General features: G+C 40.8%; 1 protein-coding gene across 1 annotated transcript; it reads right to left on the reverse strand.

Moving 5' to 3' along the window:
* Positions 1 to 269: 269 nt before the first annotated feature.
* Positions 270 to 16,945, reverse strand: LOC143319043 (uncharacterized). The gene is made up of 19 exons (XM_076727610.1): positions 16,766 to 16,945; positions 14,435 to 14,603; positions 13,865 to 14,331; positions 13,304 to 13,490; positions 12,831 to 12,883; positions 11,872 to 12,037; positions 11,682 to 11,774; positions 11,502 to 11,576; positions 11,313 to 11,399; positions 10,910 to 10,987; positions 10,017 to 10,259; positions 9,061 to 9,832; positions 3,891 to 4,246; positions 2,746 to 3,429; positions 2,443 to 2,504; positions 2,203 to 2,355; positions 1,784 to 2,003; positions 1,234 to 1,491; positions 270 to 1,110 (listed from the first exon to the last, which is right to left on the reverse strand). Exons 1-18 carry the CDS (start codon positions 16,772 to 16,774, stop codon positions 1,487 to 1,489), a joined length of 3,879 nt encoding a protein of 1,292 aa, XP_076583725.1. The 5' UTR covers positions 16,775 to 16,945; the 3' UTR covers positions 270 to 1,110; positions 1,234 to 1,486.
* Positions 16,946 to 17,575: the final 630 nt, after the last annotated feature.

Here is a 17,575-nt window from a genome sequence, read left to right on the forward strand (position 1 = left end):
GTCGTTTTGATGAAAAATGAAGTTTCAAATTCCCAACAATGGCAGACGTAATGTTAACACTATTAATTTGCTACATGGTCATAATAATTGAATGCATAAAGCAGCTTATATTAATATACAAAAATGACAGTTCAAGCTTAAAGTACAAGCTTTTGATTGGAGGACAAAATTTGTTTTCAGGTTCCGACGTGGAGCCTTGCAAAGGCAAACCAATAGTGAAGACTGTTAGAGGGCAGAGCATATACAAGAGAGAACACAGAGAAACAAATACCATGTTTCTCAATGATTTATTAAATACGTAATCAAATACAAGCATGTAATAATGGAGCTGATTGTACACCACATACACATGACCTTTACCACATGGTTTGGCCAATGACTTCAGTCACATCAAAGATGTTTTATTTCACAGAAAGAAGATCAAACCATGATACGTTTACTTTAACCTCTATATATTCACAGACTATTGTGAATTCCCAGCTGACATCATTGATTTTTTTACCACTAATAGCTGTTGTCTTGGCCTCCCCAGGGGTTTTGCTGGAGGTTTTGGCTTCTTGTCGTGAATCTTCCGATGCGCTCGATACCCCTGAGAGTAATAGAAGCACTTTCCACATATCTCACAAGTATACGGTTTCTCTCCAGTGTGAACTCGCAGGTGAACTTTCAGGTCACAGGCCTTGGAGTAACTTTTACCACAGATTGAGCAGAGGTGTGGCCGCTCTCCGGTGTGAGTCTTGAGGTGCACGTTGAGGTGGGAGGATTGTGAAAAGGTCCTCCCACACTGATCACAGTGGAAATTCTTTTCTCCAGTGTGAGTCAACTCGTGTTTTTTAAGCGAATCAGCTGTGACACAGCTCTTTCCGCACTCTGAACACAGGAAAGGTGAATCTCCTGAGTGAATTCGCTTATGTATTTTAAAATAATATTCGTTTTTGAATGTCTTGTCACAGTCAGGACATGCGTAAGGCTTTTTGTGGCTCTGGCGGTGTTCCTCCAGCTGTCGTTTCTGAGGGAAGTCCATTCCACACTCTCCACACACGTGAACTGTTATAGGAGATTCCTTAGGAGGAGTTTTCTCTTGAACTAATGTCCAACTTTGTAACTCTCCTGTAAGAAAAAGAGACATTTATTTTCTGAATTTTACGTGGTCGAGGCACAGTCTCAACACAGCTTCAAAAACCTTAAAATTTCCCTGCAAAATCAAATCAAAAGCTTCTCGTAGCCTCTGACCTCTGTGAACTTTCATGTGTGTTTTGAGGTTTCCACTCTGGGTGAATCCTCTTCCACATATGAAGCACTTGAACGGTCTTTTCCCTGAGTGAATCACAAGGTGTCGTTGCAGAGCAGTGTTGTGGGAGAACGCTCTTCCACAGATCGGACAGTCGTAGCTCTTCTTGAGACTCCAAGGCCCCCGGTCTTGTTTTGGCTTTTCCTGAGGTTGCTCATGAGAGCTGCTGTCTTCAGGTTCTGGTCGTTTTAAAGTTTATCCTAAAAAGAAAAAAAAAAAAAAAAAAAAAGCACAAGGTCATGTACACATAGTAATGTTTTCAAAGAAACCTTTATGAAGCGAATCCAATGATAGAAACATATTATCACCTCATGCAGTTAATACAAAGTTGTTAGCAGTTGCTTATTTATATATCCAGCAGGAGTATGACTGGACAAGTTTGCTAACCTTAGATTTAAGACTTATCACGAGTCTAGGTTAGTGTAGCACTTGCTTATCTCCATTAGAAATCTATAGTGGTGTATGTGTTCACACCATTTCAGTCAAACCCACCTGTACGTGCTGCTCTGTGATCCTGGTCCTGTGTCTCAGGTCTATGTTTTTCATGGTGATTCACCTCTGCAGCCGTCCTGCTCAGGTGGATTTTCTTTGATGTGGTGTTAGGTGGGAGGGGTGTGGCGAGCCCAAGCTCAGAGGGTGGTGATAAGGAGGAAGTCCCAGAGGACCAGGAGGGCTTCTCCACTGCACAGCGGTCATTACACTGCTCCTGATCCTGTGATCATGAAGGGTTGATCAACATGGGTTTCATTTTATTATTAATCAAAGTTAAACATCCTGACTGTACACTTCACAATTCAGCCAACAATGATCGCCTCCTGGTTTCTCTTTATTCAAGATGTCAAGGTAGCTGGAGGAAGTGAGTCCAAACTAATGAACCTGTAACCAGAGCAGAGTGATTTAGCATTTCTTACCGCCGTGCCTCTGAGCAGGGCACTGAAGTCAATGGCTGCTCCTGCCGGAGCACTGTAAGCCCGATGACCCTCTGCTGCTCTCCAGTTAGATGTATTTGGGTTCTGGTCCCACAGGTTGTGTCCTGTGGAATGACTAAAGTTCCACAGAGATGTCTGGAAAACATAAAACAGAAATGAATGTGAAGGATGTGAATGAGCAGCAGGTTCACTTTAGCATCTACAGGATGCAGCTTCTCTCACCTGACTGTGACTGTCTGCAGCATGACTGTCTTGGTTATCAAGGAGATGCTGGGGTCTATTTCCTGTATAAACAAATGACTCATACTCATTCATTCATAATATATCAATTGGTCAAATGAATAGTTAAGACTTAAGTAATGTGTGCAAAGCACAAGTAATGTGCATACAGAGATGATCTTAAGTTAATATTTAAACACTTTGACACTTAACTGTACAACTGCAGCAGAGACTCAATCAATGCACTATGTTTACTCTACACAGGCTCTGATTTAGATGTTAAAGTCAGTCGATCAACACACCTACCGAGGTAAGGAGGCTCCCAGCTCAGGTCCTCTCCATCTGAATCAGGCAGAGCCCCTTTGGGCCTGCTTGACTTCCTGGTACCCCCCAGCTGCCTGGTGGAGCCTATGGGTTTGGCCTTGTGAGTCTTCTTATGGTTGTTGAAGCCTTGCCTGTAGTAGAAACTCTTCCCACACTCGTCACACTGGTACGGCTTCTCTCCTGTGTGAACTCTGAGGTGAACTTTAAGCTCTTCAGCTCTGGCGTAACGTTTCCCACAGACGGAGCAGAGGTGAGGCCTCTGTCTGGAGTGTGTAACGTAGTGAGCTCTCAGAGTAGATTCCTGCTTAAACCTTTTCTCACAGATAACACACTTGAAAGGTTTCTCTCCTGTGTGGTCTCGCATGTGGTTCTCAAGTCCCTTTGAGGTCTGGAAACCTTTATCACACTGTGGGCACTGGTGGGGCTTCAGACCCTCATGCCCAGCTTCATGTTCTTTTAATTTCTGGATGTATGTGAATCTTTTGCCACACTGTGTGCAGGAAAATGGTTTCTTTGATTGATGGACTTGTTTCAAGTGTTCTTCTAATAGTTGTTTCTCTGAAAATTGCGTCCAACACAAATGACAGAAGCAGATTTCCACTAATGATTGAGCACCTTCAGATTGAGGGAAACTTTTCTCTAATGCTGCCATGTTGGTGAATTTCCCTATTGGAAGACAAAGAAACTTACTGTAAGTTCACACATCCTTGAAGCTGCAATCAATCTATTAGTACGTGTACTGTGAGCGTGGTCATTTAAAATGATAAACCCACAGAAAATGAACACCCAACTCTGCAGATCTACTGAGCATTTTTGTTACTTTCAGCTCATTTTTTTTGGTTTTATGGCTGTTTTGGTTGATTCTCGCTGCTCTCATTGAGGTTACAGTTGGTCAAGCTCTAATCAGGCAACTGTCGTCAGTGAAAAACAGTTCAGCCAAACGTCACCTGCCCAGCACAAAATGCCAAACAGACAAAGTTAGCGACTATCTGGTGGACATAGTGGCGTATTTAGCAGCTAAAGAGACACATTTCTTCTCAGGAGAGTGAATATAAAAACAGACAATCACAAAACTGTTTTAACAATAAAAGGGCCAAGACAAATACTGTAGACTTCAGTACTCTCACCTTTATGAACCTTCTGGTGTGTTTTGAGGTTTCCAATCTGTGTGAAACCTCTTCCACACAAAGTGCACTTGTAGGGTTTCCTTCCTGAGTGAATGATAAGGTGCCTTTTCAGAGACATACTCGTAGGAAACTGCTTTCCACATGTTGAACAAACATAAGTCTTTGGAGCCCTTCGCTCCTCTTCTGGCTTCACAGCCGTTGCAGGTGCTGGATGGTAGATCCGCCGGTGGACCATCAAGCTTCGGTTAACTTTAAACGTCTGCCCACAGTCGCAGCACCTGTGAAGTGTCCGTTTTACATGTCTCTCTCTGAGATGGCGGTCTCTGGCATAACGCTCTGGAAATCCTTGCTGCATTCTGCGCAGCTGAAGAGCTCCTCAGCATCAGTTTTCTTCCGACGCTTCCTGGGTGTCGTTTTCAGACGGTGGTTGTGTTCAGGTTTGGTGGGTGTAGCTGTGTGCTTGTCACCAGGTAATGTAACATCAGGAGCCTTACCTGCATGTATGGAACAAAGAAGCTGGTAGGTGTACAGATCAATACAAAAAATGTCTTCTTTGGTACATCCTTTGTGAGAATACAACAGCCTCAACTGAGCATTTCATTTTTATGTATATGAGTACATCTTGGCACCTACATTTTCTGCAATGAAAGCTGAAGTAGTAACACATACATGCATTGCTACCCAGAATTGCGTATGGGACATTACCTGGTCGAGCTGTATACATGAACGCAAATGTCCGCTTCATGTGTCAATAGAGCAGGTCATGTGGGTGTGCTGATGACATTGATGACACTGCACAGAATGTAGTTGCTTTGTACTCTTTTCTGCTTGCTTGTGTATTGCTTTCCACTCTTTCCACAGACACTTCCTCTCCTGTGGGGACTTAGGTTGTCACCTTCGAGCTGGTGTCCATCAACACATGTGACACTACTGGCAGGACTGTGCTTTCCATGGTTGGACAACTCCTAATAGGCAGAAAGTAAAACCAGTAAGTGAAAAACCCCAATACTAAGAAGGTAAAACTTTACCTGCTAGTATCTAGAAAGGTGAACCATCACCACCAACCACGTGACGACAAGTACCCCCCCATCCCATCCCTCAACAGTTCTACATTGCATAGTATATAGATGCAGTCCTTCCTCTAGCTCCATGTACTCAAGCCAAAGACTGTCCATGTGAGGCATGTTCAGTCCATCGTTCTATCTTTTATAAACCTGAGGCAGTTTTTAGCCATAACATATTCTGTTTTGTACTTATTTTATCTAATATTGTTCTTGTGTTTCTCCATATTGCAACACTGCTGCTGCAACGACTGAAATTTCTACTTTTTCCACTTAATCTTTTTTTTTTTTTTGGAGTGTGTTTGTGTTTTCCTTATCCACATGTGAAGGATAAAGGGCAGATAAAGGGCCAAATTTATGATTTAAGGCTACATAAACCAAACTCGACTTGACTTGAATTAACATGGCATTATAAAAGTGCATTTAGTTCCTTAACCTAATTTTGAAATACTGGAAGGAGGTAAATAAATTACCTCAACTCTCCAGAGAAATTACACTTACATCTGATTTCTTCAAACAAATAACCAGATGAGTAAATCTTATGAGTGGAAGGAGAATTCATCATCACCAGTGAGCCCAGTTAGGAAAGTTCAGACAGTCACCATCAGAGGGCACACGCTGCTGCTCAGCCTAAACCTAACCTTTCGAGGTTTACAGCTACATCTGCAGTTAATGTTAAGTAAAGACACACCAAACAACTTTCAATCAGGATTAGAAGTCAAAATCTACTTACTTACTTACTTACTTACTTACTAGAAAACTACTGACTGTGTGGCATTTTGTAATGTAATGAAGAGCAATGTGAGGAGAAGCAGATGAAACCTTTATTTCCAGTAGCTGAATAAGACTTTTCACTGTTGACATGTTTACATGGAGCAAAGCACAGATGGAATTAATAACATTGATAGCAACTGCATTGAATTTGCAGTGTGTGAGTCACCTCCAGGGCCCTGCTATCGTGTATGCACGCTAACTAGGAGCCATCGTTTATTTCAATTTGTTGCACCTGTGCTTTCCGCACAGGAAAAACACCATCCCTGAAGAGCTATCCTAAAATACTGGCTTCAACAACAACTTTATTTTTACTTATTTAGTTTTCCTTGCTGAAAAGAACTATGTAATAAGTAATACTAATTATAGGGAAAATAGAAACTAACAATAAATAGTTACTCATTACTTGGTAACTTTTTTTTATCCAAACATGTTTTATTGTGTGCTTTGCTGACAGGCTGTGCACTGAACAAAAGACTTTGTGTTAAACCACCAATTCATTTCAACTAATTGGGCATTGATGTAAATCAAAACTTAATACCGATTTGGTTTTGTCTATAATCAGTACCAAATTACATAATTTTTAGGAACATTCATGGGATTTTGTTTAGGAAACCAGCAGTAGTGGAATGTCCATTTACTGAAGTACTGTACTTCAGTACAAATTTGAGGTACCCCACTACCATCAGAGGGAAGTACTGGACTTTTTACATCACTACAATTGACAGCTTTAGTTAACTCGAACTTAACAAATCAAGGTTTTTGCATACTAAATATACAGTGAGCTTATAAAATGTGCTTTACCATTAGGTTAAAAACCAACAGTGTATACAAATACGGCTGAAACAATTAGTTGATTAATTGATTAGTCAATTGGCACACACATTGTTAAAAACTACATTTTTAAAAAGAATTTTGAGTTTTGGACTGAAGTTTGTACAAAACATTGTGTCACTTTGGGCAATTCTGACAGCATTTTTCACTATTTTCATAAGTTTTACAGACCAAACAACTGAAAAAATTATCAGCAAATTAATACATAATGAAAAATAGCTGCAGTCCTATAAAATAGCTCAAAATTACCTCCACCACAACCAACTATAACTGTAAACATCAGCTTTTACATTAACATAATTTCATGATAAAACGTAATAATTTAAAAGTCACAGGGGACATTCTTCTGCATTGAGTACGATTATACTTAGATAACGCTTTATGTACTTAACATTTTTCAATACTTTTACTTGAGTATTTTTACAGTGTGGTACTCTTACTTGAATATTCTCTCCACCATTGCAAACCAGATGTTTTCCACTGGACTGTCTCTGAGCAGCAGACGATGAAACCTGACGAGCGAACGATGCTGCTCGAACTTACTCTGCTGGACGGGTAGCTAGCGGCTAGTTAGCATGTAGCACCGACTCGTCCGTTTGGGGCAAATTTAAAACACTCACCTCGTTCATGGTGGCTTCAAATCATCCCGTTAGCTTTCACCCACATCCCCGAGTCTCAGCATCACCACTGTGCCTGTAGCAGAAGGTGTTTCGTGTCTTTATGGAAGCAGCGACAGCACAACAGTTAGCATGGGGCGCTAGCAGAGCAGCAGGGAAGCTAGGTTCAGGGTTGCCAGATCGGAGGACTGAAACAAGCAATTCAGGCTGTTAAATGGAGCCCATAACGGCTGTCTGCTAACAACCCTAAAAACACAATTTTGAAGTTTTAAGCAGTAGCGTGACTGAAGGATTAACATCTAAATATTGTTTTGACTAAACTAAATGCGGATTTGTCACATAAATTTTGTCAGATAAATATCGAGCATCCATAATTTATGTGAAGCTATTCTTAGATTCAGTATAAAAAAAAACAAAACACAGGTGTCTAAAATATATAAAACTGTGTGTTTTGACTGAAAGCTTTTAATGAGTCTTCACAAAGACTTAACAGATTTCTACTCAGGGGCAAAATTAACAAAATGCTTCTTAATTACAATTAATTTCCACAGCTGGACTTTCACCTTAGTAGTTTATTCTTTTGGGTAAAGTGTAAAAACTAGTTGTTTTATTTTTAAGTTGCACATCTACCTACTTGATCACACCTTGACCAGACCCGACAAATGATGACTTAATGTGTGGTGTTTATATCAGGTTTTTAGGAATTTTCTGCAAACCAAATGTAAACAAACCTTTTTTTTTTTTTTTTTTTTTTTTACATTAGTTGTAGACTTTCTTAAAAGGTAATGATGGTTACAATCCTGTTGTGTAAACATTTAACCTGCTTTGAAATTAATCCACAAACTGATCCACCCTGCAATTTCTGTCAAAGCTGCACAATCAACCACACACGTAATTGCACCACTGTGACAAATTACGCTTTCGTTATGAAGCATTTCACTCGCTAACTCAGGCTTGAAGAAAGGTGAGAGTTGTCAGTTTCCTCCTTCAGAGAACAGCAGGCGTAACATCTTGAATCCCTGCCTGTTACAATACGCTCGAATGCTGAGGAAAGATCATCAATCAACAACTAGAAATACCATCCTGCGGTCACCAGCTGAGGTCACAGTGAATCTGACCTTTGACTCCAATTAAGAACATAAAAAACAAAATACTTTCTGGAATCCATGCACAGTGTTAAGTCGTATTTTGGCAAAATTCTGAGAATTTGTTTGAAATAAAATGATGGACAGTGAATTATGATGCAGGAGTGGTTCACGCTGACAACAGCTGCTGCTCTCAGGAGTAACCCACCAACGTTTAAAGACGACGGGACAAGGATTCGATACTGACAAGATTTTGGATGAATTATCACTTAAGGAACAAATAACTTAGGTCATCCCTCTACGACTGGTGGTGTTTTTATGCACCACAACACCGTCAAAGGAGGGTCACCGAGCTGAGTGGACTCAATTTTCATAATGCAAGCAAACATGATTTCAAATGTAGAAAAAACCCAAGCGTGTTTCTGAAAAATTTCTGTATTCCATCATCATGGATTTTAAAATAACAAGGCTATTGTGCATAATTTTTTAACATTAAATATTAGTATTTGGCATGCAGGATACAAAGGCACTCAAATTGTACAGATGGGCTACTAGAGAAGAGTAAACATAAAAACATGGGTACAAAACATGATTACAAGAAAGACGACACAGAAAGCTTCCGAATAATTCTTGGCAATCCACACCGACTCTGTAGCACATATTTTCAGACAGTAATCTTCTCTGCTGTAGGTTTGAGGAATGGAAGGAAGTAGATAAGGAAAGAAGCGCAATTCACCGTAATATCTTCAGACACAGTTTACAACAAAAGATGCATCGATAGATCAGCTGTTAGATGTCAAGCCTGGCCTCTTGCTTCGGTCTACCGAGCTGCCTGGTTGGCCCGATCCGTCTTCCAGCATGTGTGCGCTGATGCTGCCGCAGACCCTGGCGGTAAATGAAGCTCTTGCCACACTGTCCACACTCGTAGGGTCTCTCTCCGGTGTGAAGCCTGTGGTGCACCTTCAGCTCCTCGGCTCTGGAGTAGCCTTTCCCACAGACACTACAAATGAAAGGCCTGTCTTTAATGTGGGTCTGGTAATGTGCTGTTAGGTACGAGTTTATCCGAAACGTCTTCCCACAGATGGTGCACGCGAACGGTCTCTCCCCGGAGTGCTGCATCTCATGCAGCTTGAGAGAGGAAGCTGTGTGGAAACCTCTGCCGCACTGGGAACAGAGGAATGGTTTCTCCCCAGTATGGATGCGCTGGTGAATTTGAATATAGCTCTCGTTGATGAACCTCTTGCCACAGTCAGGACATGAGTAGGGCTTCTCCTTGACATGGGTTTTCATATGTTCCTCCAGCTTTTCCTTTTCATTGAACTGAATGCCGCAGCGGCGGCAGAAGAAAAGCTGTGATGTGCTGTGCTCCGCTGCGTCTGATTCACCACCTGTTTCTGAGTGCGTAGTAATGTGGTGTGCTTGTAAAGCTGACTGACTATCACACTTTTTCCCACATTCCAGGCAATGGAGGGATGATCTGATCCTGGACTCCCCCGGCAGAGACTTCAAGTATTCAGAGAGTTCTGATGCTATGGGGTTCACCTCATCGTCAAAATCCACAGCGCCCTTACGACCTTCACAGAGGAGAGACGAATCACAAGTTACATTTCAACAATAACAATCTCTGCACTCAAACTGATTACATGCATGCATGAACGCGCGTGCGCGCGCGCGCGCACACACACACACACACACACACACACACACACACACAGACAAAAAAAATGTAATTCTCAATAACGTATAATCCAGTCTCACCTAAGTGAACTTTGTAGTGCGTTTTCAGGTTCCCCTTCTGGTTGAAACCTCGACCACAGATGGAGCAGCAGTAAGGTTTCTCTCCCGTGTGGATCAGCTCGTGCCTCTCAAGCTTGTAGGCATGAGGGAACTCTTTGCCACACACTGAGCAGTGGTACTCTATCTTCTCTTTGGGCTTCTTCAGGAGCTCAGGAGGGATTTCTATCGGAACTCGAACCATCTTTCTACCAGGACGCTTCTTCCCTAATTGGGGAAAGAGAAAGTGAAATTTTTTTTTGTTTGTTTGTTGCTGTAACAGAACAAGTAGAAGTATTCCTTTCCTTCTCGGGTGCGAAACACTTGATGGAACTGGCTTGTAAATCACTCACAAACTTAAAGTCACTCTATGTTGAGCACGATACAGATCGACCTGATCAGAGTCACAACAGTTCTACACAATCATGGCAACCTTCGTCATGTGTACGAAAGAAAAATAAACACAGCACCAGTTTAGACCTGGCATCCATCAGCATGTCTGCATCTAAACTGCTGCCAACGGTACTTCTCCTGCTGACAGATGAGACAGGTTGGACTGGAACTGCTGCTGCTCTGACTTTAGATTACTGTCAAAGATGATGGTTCTGTAATGTGTCTTCTTTGTGTTGATGAGTGCTTTATAACATTGGACCAAGTCCAACACAGGTGTAGATTGAAAATCACAGTTCCTCATAGTTGCTGTCAACAGCACATCCACCCTTCTAAATGACTGCACCAGGTTCATTTAACTGCATTCAGCCATAGCAGCAGTACTTTTACTGTGTCCTACTGAGCCAACCACAAGGTAAAAAGGTATTAGCTGCAGCTGCACTACTGATCGTTTATACACTCCTGTGGACCATTTCATTTGCTCTTACCAGCAGAAACACCCATGTTTTCTCCTTCTCCTTCAGCAGATGGTTTGGTATCTTTCCTCCTTCTGTAAGTTCGCTTTGCTTGTAAAAGAAAAAAATGTGTATTGCTTTAGTCTAAAACATGAAACTGTTGTTAGACTGTCAGATGAAAATGGGTTGGGTGTCCAAAAACCAGTTGAAAGTGACATTTGGACTCAAAGAAGTGGATGAAACTTAACCAAACTTCCTGGCAGAAGAGGTTTTCCATATTAACCATTTTAGTCTAAAATCCATAGATGCTCTCTTTTACCTCTCCACCACACAACATTAAAATCTGAAACCCCACAAATGTCCACATCCTTATACACACCCTAAACCAAAACAATACCCAACCGTACTTATGAACCTGTTTTTTTTCTTGTCTTACCAGCAACACGACGGACAGTTTTAGAGTTCACTTCTTCCGATTGCACTGTGGCAGGTAGATTCCTCTTTCTTCGGGTACGCCTCGATACTGTGAGATTAAAAAGTAAGACCTATTATTGTAAAACAACACATGCAAAAATAGCATTTCAGACGTATAAACAGCACCACAAAAATCAAGAGGAGCACTCACTTCCAGGCTCTGCCTCCAGGTCTTCAGTGGACAACACTGGAGCTTCTGGAATCTTTCTTCTGCCTCTTCTTTTTACTTAGAGACAAAGAAAAACAGCAGAAAATACAGAAACACAGTAACAACACTGACGCTGAATTGTGAATCCTAACACGTCCGCCGTCTCTGAATCACTTCACTCACCAGGACTTGCAGGGACGTCCTTCTCAGTGTCTGAGACATCCACAGACACCACAGTTATTTCTGGAACCTTCTTCCTTCTTCTCTGTCTCTTTCCTGGTGACATTCCGTGCAAAAACATCACCTCAGAACTGAGCTGCAGCGGTTATCTACAACCTGCACAGTTTTCATTTTTCTTTTGACTTGTGTTTACCACGATACAAGGACGAGACAGCTGCCATCTTTCCTACTCTCTCTTTTTCCTCCCCTTCTTCCCTTTCTTCATCTTCCCCCACTGACACAACTTCCATGAGGAGCGTTGGGCTACTGCTGTCTCTCAGGTTTTGGCCTTGCAGCTGAGACTCGGACAGGATGACAACCTGTGATCATAATCATTGAAAACCATCAGGAACATACCCCCCAAACCTTCCCCAGGTAACAGTGCTTACAGCCCGCAGAAGTTATATGATATAATCCAAACTACTCTGTGGTGGTAAAATGTCCTTTTTCTCATCTGTGAGGGGTAGCAGGCAGCACAGGACAGCCTGGTGCTGTGCTTGCAACTGCAGGCGACTGGCATCTGTTTAAATTAGTAATCAGGCCTGTTTATCTACTCTGCAGTGAGCCTGAAGACGCTCTCCTCTGGTGACTAAGCTTTGGTTCACTATTAGATTTTGATAGCGTAATTTAGGCAGATGTTACACTGTGGTATTCCAGTATTTATGAAGTGTAAAGTCAGTATCAGAAAGACTTCCACAGCTGTTATGTACGAGGATGTCACCCTTCAAAAAGCGCTAATTTTAGCAGATAGGGGGACATCAGTCAAAAATACAATCTGGGGGGACTTCAGGGAAAAACATGACATTTGACAAGTGGATCATACAATAAAAACATTTCCAGGACAACTCACTGCTGTTTTAAAAGACATTTTCATTCATTCCCACTTTGTCAAACTGGAAAAGCTGCATTGAAAAATTCAGTTTTTTCAGGTTTTGCAGGGCACCTATTGGCTCTACTGTCACTCTGGAGGCTGTATATTTGGTGCTGTGAAATAGTATCATATGCAATGTTACTATATGCTACATATGTGATCAGAGGTTTCAAGAGACCTGTAGGGGACAGCCCTAGTTTATGCTGTTGTAGCTCAAAAATTGATAAACAAAGACAAATTACCTTGCTAGGCTGAGGACTTTCTGTGCAGTCAGAGCCTTGGTCAAGACTGTCTCCTGGAAAAATCAAGATAGTTGACTCAGTTTCAGAGATACCTGACATAACAACTGATATCCAACATCTTCCACAGTATTCTTAAACTGCACTTTACCCCGTCAGGCCTCACATATATGTCTGCATGAAAAATGTTGTGTGCTGTGACCACCTATTACACTGTGAACGTGAATAAAATGATAACAGAAAACAAAAGAACTAAGGCTGTGTACAATAGAGTTTGCATAAGTCTCGTTTTGGAAATACTTAAATATCCTTGGTTGCCAATTCCAAGAAACTGTCTTATATTTTTAACTGCTGCTTAAAATATTCTTCACCAAATAAACTCACATGGGAAAGTGAAACAAGAGAGGCCCCATGAGTAAATAAATGTTTGCACCGGTCGTGGCCGTGCAGTAAGCATGCTGCTATGAATCACTTACTGGCATCCCATTCAACCACTTCGCCATCGGAGTTGATTAAACCACCTATTTCTTCATCTTGTTCCTCCTCTTGTTCCTCCTCCTCCCCTGCCTGCAACCTGACAGTCAGATGGAGCGTTTGGTCCTCTAAGTTTGCAGATGCCATCTTCAGTCCATGTGACATCAGGGGTTTATGTTCAGGAGAATCCTAAATAGAGAACGCAGGGTGAAAAGGCATTCATTTTATGTAACTCCGAGGAGAAGTAGGGACACCAGATTTGGACATTTCGCTCATGTGGCTGGAATGCACAGTCACAAATATAAAAAGGATTACACTTTTGAAACTTATCAGTCCACAATGTTTGACAAATAAACTAAAGTCAAAATCTAACAAAAGTGTTAAATAGAACACATTTAGCAGTGAGTCAGTAGTGGTATTAGAGGGCCACTTCGTTGTTTGACCACATGAAACCACTACTGGATGACTAGATAAACAATTCAGAAAAAGGACATTCTTCTCTACCAACTACTATGTTTGCATGTCGTTATATATGAATTTCTACAACAAGTGTTTTTACATACTGTTTGACAAGGTGCAAATCTTTTGGTCTCATGTAGTTCTGCCTCTGTTGGCAAAGATGTGCTTTGTTTTGCGTCACGGCTCTGCTGTTGAGCCTGACACTCATCCACTGCATGTGTTCTCTGATGGGATTTCGTGTTTCTTTTGTGACTGGCGGACGTCTCACGAACTGTGTTATTGCACTGATGCACGGTCACATTTTCCGGCACTTTTCCACATATACAGGAAATCTTGTGTTTCTCAGTAGAGTCCATGAGCATGAGTCTCTGCCGCTCCTCTCTGGCAGAGGAGCTCTGCCCGCAGAAAGTCGGGCCACCAGACTCCTCTGAGCATTTCTCCTCTGAATGTACTCTCTTGTGTCTCTCTACTCCATATGAAATGGAGCTCCCCCTCCCACATGCTTTGAGGAGGGGAGGACAAGGGTGTGCGGAAGTGTCTTCTTTTTCTCCCTCTGAGCTGAAGCTCTCATCTGTTTAACATCACAAGACCAAACAAAAACATGAAATGTCACAATCGAGTAACTGTGTGCATGTCATCTAGTAAGGGTTTGATATTTAAGATTTTCCACTCACGATTTTCACTCACAGTCCAGCCTTCCTCTTCCTCTTTGATGATTACTTGAATCTCTGGTGTCTCACAACTATAGTCAGGGCTTGCTTTTTTTGAATCATGGTGTGGTGAATTCTGGTCATCGTAGTTTTCATTTAAACTCAGTGACAACGGATCTTGGAGTTCAGGATCCTATTGAGAAATAAAGACAGGCATTCATGCTCAGTAACCGATGCCTGCAAGGCAAACAACAGCAAACCTCAGAAACCTTTAAGATGTGTGGCCACCACAAGTTTATGATAGCTGCAATTAAAGGGAAAATGCTACACATAATAATACAAGTTTCATTTGGAAGAAATAATTTGGAAAATACAACTTCTAAAGTCTGTATATGCAAATAATTATATCCAGCAGGGCCCTTAAAACTTAGCACATTGAATTGAAAAAACGGTAAGCAATGCCACATTCATGACAGCAGATCAAAACAAATGCCTCATTGTTACAACTTGGGTGCGTTCACATATTGTTCCAAGAATGTGGCCCGCATTGCCAGTCCTGTAGTCTCACGTTAAATCTATACTGTCTAATGCACACCTGGAAGACAGGTGCGTAGGAGATGAGATAATGTAAAAGACGGTAGTGAACTCTTTTTTTGCTTGTGATCATTTTCATGTTATAATATGTTATAAAACAGTTTTATTTTGACAAGCTTGTTAATAACATGATGATACAAATTGGTTTGTATGTTGTTATAACAAGAAATCTAACTGTTGATTTTTCACTATTTTCTGACATTTTATAGAATAAACAATGAATCAATAAAGCAAATAATTAGACAATTAATCAATAACGAATCACTAGTTGCAGCTCTATTTGAGAACAAGTTTCACCACAACCCACAATGACAACTTGATTTACTTACTCCTTTAAAGCAGTCATTACAATTTCTGTTTTCCTCTAATTATAGGTAGTAGTAGTAATAGTAGTATTAATAGTATAATTATTATTACTATTATTATTATGCTCAATATGTCAGTATGTATTATTGTAGTTAACATAAATCTCTGTACTAGTACATTCAACCTTTATTTTAACTGGGAAATACATTGAGGTAGTGACCACATTCACAATGATTAAATACTTAAGGATAAACAGAGCAATCAAATATGAAAGTAGATCAATTAACTAAAACAAGAACAGCTGAATGTGAAATAAATTTAATTAAACATATAAATTGCCTTCTGGATCAAAATGAAGACAGAGTTTGATCGCTCTGCATGTTATTCCAGTTTGCAGGTGCACAGTAAGAAAAACTGGATTTTCCAAGTTCAGTAAAAGCAGCTGGCACCTGCAACACCATCCAGTCGAGTTATACAGGAAATATATACCTGTCTATCGCCTCTACCCGAGTCTCTATCTATATATACAGTTTACTTCATCTGCATCTGATTCTATTTTCATCTATGCGCACTCAACCCAGCAACCCACCTCGGTGTACAGTACACAGTACTGTCGGCTTATACTAATACACGGTGTATTATTGTGGCAATCTTATATCTGTACAGTGTATATTCAATAATGTTACATATTAGAGGTCTAGTTCAGTGTCTATTTTCGTTCCATTCAATGTGTATCGTTAAAGGCTTATAGTGTTTAAAGTGTTGTTTTCTTACCTACCTCTTGTGTCTCATCTATCTAACGGGCAGAAAGTCAACATTTGTTATGATCACAGTTAGCAAATGTATAGTGATGAAGCATAACGCCAAAAAATCCATTAAGCTAAAAGTTTTAGTGCATCCGTTTAATGGATTATGCAAGCGACTGATGTTTTAAAATAACTTTGAGCATCAATAACAAATGCATGAAAGCAATAACGTTACAGCGGGCTCCTGGATAAAATAAACTTGTGTTAGGTTAGCGACCATTGAACAAGCTGTGTGTCTAATATTTCCTTCACTAACGCTTGGAAACAAAAGAGGCCCGACTACTTTCCGACAGTCAGAAGCAGTCAATTATAAGTTCTACACGTTACTGAAAACATCGTTAGTTAGTTTCACAAAAACATCGCTAGCGAAAAAGCTAGCAACCAATCTATTCTGATAATCATTGTTTTAAATGTTGTTAAATACAGGAGCAAAAGGCGGTCAATATCCAGACCGATGTCACCCAGGTCGATCCACGCCTAACGAGGTACTTCTTATTTATCTAGGTACCGGGTTAACGAACTGTAACGTTATCTGTTAGCAAACGTTAGTTAACTATAACAGTTAAGCTAAATCCAAAATCCCAGCAAACGACAGCCTCATGCATAATGACACCCCGGATAGCAGCTAGCGTTAAGTTGTCTACGTTACCTCAAACATAATGCGCCGGTTTTGAAGGATGTCATAAGAAAACCAGGGTGAACAGTAAATGAAGCTAAGTTGCAGCGTTATTCTGGATGAGGGCAGCTGTCATGAACTATCGCTACTGTGTTTGCTAGCTTAACTGTGTTGCGCCACCACTTCTTCTTCTTCTTCTTCTTCTTTTGCAGCGGTTAGCATCTCTAATGGCAGGTCATATGCTAGAAGGCGCATACCGCCACCTACTGGACAGTACGGAAAACGTCATATAAATGCTAGTTGTCATTTTACCTCCCGACGGTCAACGACGGAGCCATGAATTTGAAAATAATGAGCATCTTCTAAACCTTGGACAACGACATTTTTGGGTTGTGAACCCACAAGTTGAAGTCTACATTTGAGCCATCATCACAGGTTATGACTGTGATGAACTACAGAGTGATTTTTCTTTCTCAAGTGCAATGGTCAATTTCAAGATGTGACATTTCAAAGACTTTATTTCAGGTATATGTATCTTGTAAAGTTAACAAATTCAGATAGAAATTTCCAGCAGGCATACCCAATATTGACAACCAATATCAAAATTGCTTAAATTCAGCAATTGCAACATTGCAAGCAAAGTAGATGAGAAGAACTGGAAATTAGTTAATCCATCGTCTATATAATCTTACATTTTGCAGGATGATGCAGACTTTCCATAATTTATCTCCTGGACATTTTAGGGGAAGGTTACCTCAACAATATTTCCATGGATTTCTGCTTCATTAAACAGTTCACCCTGAAAGGAGATCACAGAGGGTGTGTAACTATAGTTTACATTTA

The sequence above is a fragment of the Chaetodon auriga genome, chromosome 4 (genome assembly GCF_051107435.1).
Source record: "Chaetodon auriga isolate fChaAug3 chromosome 4, fChaAug3.hap1, whole genome shotgun sequence".
Lineage (NCBI taxonomy): Eukaryota > Metazoa > Chordata > Actinopteri > Chaetodontiformes > Chaetodontidae > Chaetodon > Chaetodon auriga.

Coding starts and splice junctions, on each gene's coding strand:
- LOC143319043 (XM_076727610.1), bottom strand. Junction 12,884..13,303: donor AGTGGTTGAATGGGATGCCA/GTAAGTGATTCA, acceptor TGATTTTTCCAG/GAGACAGTCTTGACCAAGGC. Junction 2,356..2,442: donor CTGCAGACAGTCACAGTCAG/GTGAGAGAAGCT, acceptor TATGTTTTCCAG/ACATCTCTGTGGAACTTTAG.